The sequence below is a fragment of the Dipodomys spectabilis genome, unplaced genomic scaffold, assembly GCF_019054845.1.
Source record: "Dipodomys spectabilis isolate Male_0828 unplaced genomic scaffold, ASM1905484v1 ptg000137l, whole genome shotgun sequence".
In the NCBI taxonomy this organism is placed as follows: domain Eukaryota; kingdom Metazoa; phylum Chordata; class Mammalia; order Rodentia; family Heteromyidae; genus Dipodomys; species Dipodomys spectabilis.
The window spans coordinates 2,623,743-2,630,861 of NW_024870814.1; the positions used below are offsets into that span (position 1 = coordinate 2,623,743).

At 35.5% G+C, this 7,119-nt stretch overlaps 1 protein-coding gene across 5 annotated transcripts in view; it reads left to right on the plus strand.

Annotated features, from left to right (window-relative positions):
- The window catches only part of Ctnna2 (catenin alpha 2), a 1,105,512-nt gene extending 1,099,059 nt beyond the window's left edge, over positions 1-6,453 (plus strand). For 3 of the 5 annotated variants that reach the window (XM_042690428.1, XM_042690429.1, XM_042690431.1), the window contains one exon: positions 5,236-5,523. In XM_042690428.1, the coding sequence (XP_042546362.1) occupies positions 5,236-5,523 (288 nt within the window). Of the gene's footprint in view, positions 1-5,235 lie in introns of all 5 variants that reach the window. The other 2 variants (XM_042690427.1, XM_042690430.1) reach the window with 1 other exon arrangement.
- The last annotated feature ends 666 nt before the right edge of the window (positions 6,454-7,119 follow it).

The following is a 7,119-nucleotide window of genomic DNA, read 5'->3' on the forward strand; positions in this document are numbered from 1 at the left end:
GGTCAATGTCAAAGGGATGGGAGAATGTAGTCAAGAATTCAACGTATATCCTACAAAATTAAGAAGTTCAAGGGAAAGAGTGGGTAGGGGAAGGATGGGTAATAATGTTGAAATGTATGGCATTGATCAAGATGCCTTGTATGAATAAACTGCTTTCTTAAATGGCAACTCTTTTGAACAGCTATTTAATGATTTTTTTTAAAGGAGAAAAGGAAGATGGGACTTCAGCATTTCAAGAGACATGGTTACATTCTTTTTTGAAAGAACTTGATTTAGTTCAGTGACATTTTGTTTCTGTGGAAACTGAGCTTATATTCAATGTTAAGTCCAACTTTAAAAAATAGTATGCACCTAATGACATGGTATTTCAGGAGTATAAGGACAATTAATCACTAAGAGAGTCCTTTCAAGCATATTTTGTGGTGTTCAGCTTTGAAATTGTAGGGAATTAGCACAAGAATCAAAGGGGAGAATCTTAATTCAAGGAAGTCTTCTGTCACTTTTCCTCCATTCAGAACACAAAATGAGGACAGTATCTGAAAAGGGAAATCTGCCTTGGTATTAGATCTTGAGTGGGGTTAAGAAGTAAACAGTGAGAATCAGAAAAATGAAAGCCAGAGAATACCTTATAGTGCTTTCACCCTTATTTGCTTTGCATGGACTGTAATAGAACAAGATGTGAGGGAACATCTGTTGTCTTTTTTAAAAATAGTACTTTGATATTTTAAAGGAATAGTGACAGAATTAGGAGAATTCTAATCCCTATGGTTAGGGACAACAGACACTTTTGGGATTGAAGAAGGAAAATTAGTCTAGCAAATCAGAGCAAGAGTTTTTTGGGGGAATACAATGCCTGACACTGTAAAGCAGTGCAGAGCAATGGTTAAGTCTTGAGCTCATCTATTGTGTTATAGTGTGATATAGCAAGCTATAAATCTTTGAATTTCAAAGGGCGTAATATTATCACCACCTTCAAAGGTGACTGTGAGATGGACTGGGAAAAATGACTTGCAGAGTTGATACTGAGTAAGACTGACATATGATCTCATTTGCTAAATATAGGCTCTTGTTTTTCATATTAGCTGAACATGAGCAGTTTCTCTTAGGCTAACTACCAGAACTCAGTGGAATCTCCAATTAGAAAAGACTTTCAGCAGGAAAAGATGGACTAAACTAAGAATTGTCTATGTAATATGGGCTGGCTTAAGGAATGCCTGATACAGATGTCTTCCAAAGCCATTTTTAAACTAGCAAGACAAGCTCAGATAAAGGCTTAGAATGCTAAGGACTGAGTGGAACATACCAAGGTCAGCGGGTCAGGAAGAGAAGTGTAAGATTTGGATGATGAGAGTGAGAATTGTAGACTAGGTAAGATTCAAACTGAGTCACAATGGTAAAGGTAGCAGAGATACTATCCAATTTAAAGGATAGACTTCCAGCCCAGGTAAGTTAAATAGAAACAGATTAATTTTGAATGATAGGTAGGAACTGAAAAACAAGAAGCGAGGGATTAAATAATGCATCCAAGAAGCAATATTCTTCAGGAGATGTTCACATAGTAAACTTTGGAGAGATGAGATTCATATTAATCGCTACGTTGCTGGTTATTGAAGCTTCAAGTTACATCATCTGTCTCAGCTTCAGTTTCCTTACCTATAAAATGAGGGTAGTAGCAATTCCTACCTGAAGAATTTTTGAGAATTAGGGCTGGGGATGTGACTTAAGCTGTAGAAAGCACAATACCCTGAGTTAAAACATCAGCCTTGCAAAGAGAAACAGAAAACAGAGAGCTAAATTAAACATTTTGAAGAGCAAAGGTGCCACCTACCTAGTAAGTGTTCAATTATTGATAGTATTTTTGCTTAATTTCACTTACACATACTAATTTGTGGATACTGTTTGAAAATGGCACAGTAACAGATTTACAACATAGAATGCAATTATACTAAATAAGTGTTCCTAAATGTTGTATAAAAACATATTTGCATTACCTTTGCTCTCAATAATGTCTTTTAGAAAGGGAAATTTTAGCTAAAATTTGTCAGTTGGAGTCCAGATGTTAGTGCCATTTTGAATAAGCATAAAGGAAACAACTTTAAAATGTTCCATATTGTGCTAATAATAATCTAAATCACAGAGAAGTTGAATCTAGAGAAAGAATGAAATTTATCCTTTAGAAATAATTCTTTCAAAAAGTCCCATTTTGAATTAGAAATGTTAAATTAGATTATAGTCTGTATGGAATTTTCAAGTTTTAATTAGAGGTTCCTTGTCTCCTCACTTTGCCACAAATTCAGGATCTAACAGGTGGTTTGATTTAAATCCAAAATCTTTACATTTTAGAGCCATGTCAATGTAAGCCAATGTATTAGGTTTATTCACAGGATTCCTGCATCCGAATGGGAGAGAAACTTAGAGGAGAGACAGGCTCTCCTATAATTGCTGCAGAACTAGACACCACTATCTGAAAGTGGAATCTGTGGTAAAGATCTCCAAATTACTTGAATCCTTAACTTTAGATTCATTCAATTCTCCTAAAACTCTTTGGGAATCATTTAATAATACAGGATTTAGAGCTTGTCTTATTCTACTAATTCTGTTACTTCAAAGCAAATCACAACACAGTCCCTGGCATATCATTTTTACCTACAGCACAGAATAGAATTGACTAACTTTATGAATGGATATTACTCATATTTGAAACCTGACAGACTTGCAGGGAACTATCAGTTGATCATGACCATAGGTCCTAATTTTTATTCCCTAGTTTCTATAGAAACAATGATTGATCTACTAGTTTTCCCAACATTTTTCTGTCTCAACTGTGTCCTGTATTATTTTAAACTCCTACCTGGAGGAATGATGAAAACATTGGAGAACTCAACAGTCAAGATAACTGGCAACTAAGTTCTCAAACTTTCTATGATGGGATAAAATAAGCGCATGTTCTTTATGTTTTATTAATCCGGTGGCTATCAAATTTTGGCATACATCAGAATCCCTGGATGTCTGGTTAAAATGTAGACTAAATGTTGATCTAGCAAGCTTTAGACTGTGTCTGAAAAACTATAACATTTCCCAAGTGATACTGATGCTGTTGGCTTAATGACAGTAGACTGAGAAACTCCGAACTAATTCATGCTTGGCTTCTCTTCTGTTAACATAAATTGCCTAGAATTTTACTTTTTAAAAGTAGCTTTAGAAATAGGCTGCATAAACTATACAGAAGCAATTATGTTGATATCTCTGCCTTTTATGGTGTAATAGATATGAGAAGTGAGCTACTCTAATGATTTGGTTGGGCAAAAAGAAGTCAATTACACTTCCATTGAGTTACAGCTGTAATCCACAAATAGATTGTCTTTGCTATTTTATTGGATGGCCAATATGATACTTACCTTTAGTATTTTCTTAATGACAAAGCTTCAATTCACTGGTATTGCAAAAGATTTGAACATACAAAACTCTTTATTTTCCCATGTTCAAATGATATGAGTTCTTTCAATGATGGAACTGAACATATTTGATCATCATAATTTTTTAACCTAGTGCAACCAACATCTTTCTTTTTTTAACTTTAATAAAGGATTTGCAATAGATAGCAGACTGCTATCAACTTTATTAAAGTCGAATTAGATTCAACTTCTGGTAACCTCAGTTACTGTTTGGAAAATATGTTGGATATAATAAATGACACAACACTAAAGTGAATACCAACTTAATACTCAACTTAATAGAAGTGGGGCTAACCCCTTAGATAACCATCCAACCCCCAGGAGGGTCTGTGCCTCATTCTACTTCGTTAATGTAGCTATACATAGGAGGTATGACTTAGAGGTGATCTCAATAACTGGGAGTGCTTACATAAAACCATCTTTGTCGCCTCCATTTAACCTGAGTGGGCACTTTTCTGTATATAAGACATTTGATAAATGATACTATGTACATGTATATATGCTGTGATCAAACATATCTTGAGACTGGAATTGATTTGTACCCCCCCCCCCCTGCCCCGCAGGGATTCATTCTTTTCTTTTGTTGGGTCACAGTAGAATCCTGGCAGAAATAGATTCTGGGAAATGTAATTTTGAGTTTTCCAGCAGCTATGGTGTAAGCAGCAAAACAGATATAGACTAAAACAGATATTGAGTGGCCAATTATTCATTGTGCTCCTCACTGTCCAACTAGTTAAGCCAAAAAGAGGTAAACTAAAATTTCCTGATTCTGGTACTAGGCCAGACTTGTCACTGCATTTCTGTTTGGTCTGAGACAAATTGTGTAACTCATGTTGGCCAGCCACTCCACATCTTCCAGCCTCAATCTCCTAGTACTGAGATGACATACATAAACCACTCTGCCTCCTTGTCACAGCATTTTCAAGAATTATCCTACCTATGCAGCAAGCAGTATGGATGGTTCAGTGTTTAGGAACTTCAGATATGAAGCTATGTAAACCTGTCCAAGTGACTGGATAGGCTTTTTCATCATAAAATAGCGATTGATGGTAATACCTGTTTCATAGTGGTGGTAAAACAGTTAAATGAGACATGCATTTAAATGTTTTTAGAAAAATATTCAGCCTGTACATCATAAATGTTTCAGTAACATATTACTTGCTGTCTAAGCTATAAGATCCTGACACATTATTGATATTTTCTATAAGGTAAATAGTTCTTAGATACTCCAAGCTCAGTAAATTAAAGCCAGAACACTCATGAGTTGGTCCTGTCCTTGTTCTTAACTTCTTTTGTCTTTACCAATCCTGAACTGAGGATGCAGAATACATCTAAAAAGAGTTGCTTTCATAGGTAGGACCATAAAATTGAAATGTAGCACCTTATATTACTTTTCATTCTTCAATACCTGCCAAATGCTTTTCAAATATTTGAATAAATGTTAACATTAGTAATTACCTTACTGTAGTAATATATATTCCCATGGCAAACTTGGTTACCTTGAAATTCTTAAGTGGTACACAAAGATGATTTTACCTTGAACAGTACTGGGATTATAGGGAGCTCTGTACTATACAACAACATGTTTGCTTTGATATCAGAGAGAATACAGGTGGTTGATTGATAGTAAGTTCAGTTTATCTTGTGCTAATTTGCTTATTTTTGCAATATTCTGTATTGTGCAAGCAAAACATTGTTTTAATGGTAAAATTGCATCAGTGTCTTGTGAAACTGGGCCTTGAATAACCCAGGTACATCTTTTTCTTCTCCTGTTCTCTAGTTGGACAGCGCCACATCACTTATCCAGGCAGCCAAAAACCTGATGAATGCTGTGGTCCTCACTGTGAAAGCTTCCTATGTGGCCTCTACCAAATACCAGAAGGTCTATGGGACAGCAGCTGTCAACTCACCTGTTGTGTCTTGGAAGATGAAGGCTCCCGAGAAGAAGCCCCTTGTGAAGAGAGAAAAGCCTGAAGAATTCCAGACACGAGTTAGACGGGGTTCTCAAAAGAAACACATTTCTCCTGTGCAAGCTTTAAGTGAATTCAAAGCAATGGATTCCTTCTAGGAAGTTAGGCTTTAACAAGAAAGCTTTTTCTTTCTGTTCTTCCTTTTTTTCTTAACTTTTCATTTGAATTCCATTTTTGTATGCATACCTGCCAACTTGTATGCCTCTGGCATGGGGAAATTCTGAGAACAGTGTCTGTCTGCATGTCAGGTGAGATGTGATCAATACTATTGATCCATCTGGAGCCTGGGGAGGGGACGAGAATCCCATCCTGAGGTGGCACAGAGCTGTCCTTTGCAACATTCTCTTAAAGTTGGGCAAAGAGTTCGCACTGCAATGTTTACGGGAGTGGGAGGGATGGGGAAAATAAGTAAACTTAACTCTACAAAAGCAAACTCTAATGCATGCAAGAATCATTAGGTTGGCAGGTATATTCATGAGTGAAAAACCTGGAATTGTAATGGTAGAACATTAAAAAAAAAACTTGTATTGATTGCTTATGTTTCAGTGCACTAGCCAATACGCTTAAGTGTGTGGCCCACAAATTGAACAATAGAAGTTTAATGTCATATCCATGATATATGTGGAGTTTTATCTGAGGAGAAACTAACTAGTCCAGCCTAAAATGCTTCTTTTAATCTGCATTCTGTTCTTTCTCTTCTAGTAGTGCCATTACCAGTCCTCGTTTTATCATTTTTCCCCTTTTACTGAAAATGATAAACATTAATTTGAGATAACTCAATACTTCTTGGGGCACTGGAAACACAATATGGTTTATGGTGACCAACTCATTCCTCCCTTTCCTTCTTCTTTCCTTCTTTCTTTTCTTTCTGATTTTCCTAGAAATAGAAGGCCCAGTGTGGAATGTCAGAGGAAAGGAAACTGATGATGTGTGAAGGTTTAGAGGCAAATATCTAGGTGTAGCTTGGAGTGTTGGTATCTAATATACCATTGTAATCACTAACTCAAAATAAACACATTTAATCTTGACATCTGAAGAATGTTTTCTTTTTTAAAAATGCATAATGCTATTCTAATTATGGTATATGTGGGCAGAATTCCAATTGTGTAAGTTCTTTGAACTAGCCTACGTTATAATAAAGTGAGGTGTGTATATGTGTGAAGGTGAGGTCAAGGGGAAAAGGGTAAATGAATAAAGAGGTAGAGGAAGGGTGGGTGGGATAATGCAGTCACAATATTATATATCTGTAAAAAATGGAACTAAAATAATTGAAGGGATGGGGTGGGGTTAGGAGAAATGGGGAAGAATAAAAGACTGAATTCAAACTGACATGTTAAATTGAAACCTCCTTGTACAACTAAACATAATAAAATGATGGCCTGAAAAGCTATAATGAAAGATCAGAGAACCTTAAAAAATGCTTTAACATGCTTTTTTGCTTTATTCCTTTATGAATTAGAGGTAAATTGTTGACATTCAAATAATTGTCATTTTAGAATCTAAAAATGTCTTACTTGGTGGTTTGTTTTCCTATTTGTTTTCATTTACTTTCAGACTGAATCTAAAATAAATTCTTGTATGAGACTTTTTTGGCCATGATTGGCCTTGAACTATATAGAAATAACTTAAAAGTCAAAGAGAAAAGTATTGATTTCAAAATAAAATATTTTTTATGTTAATTTTAGAGAAACAGG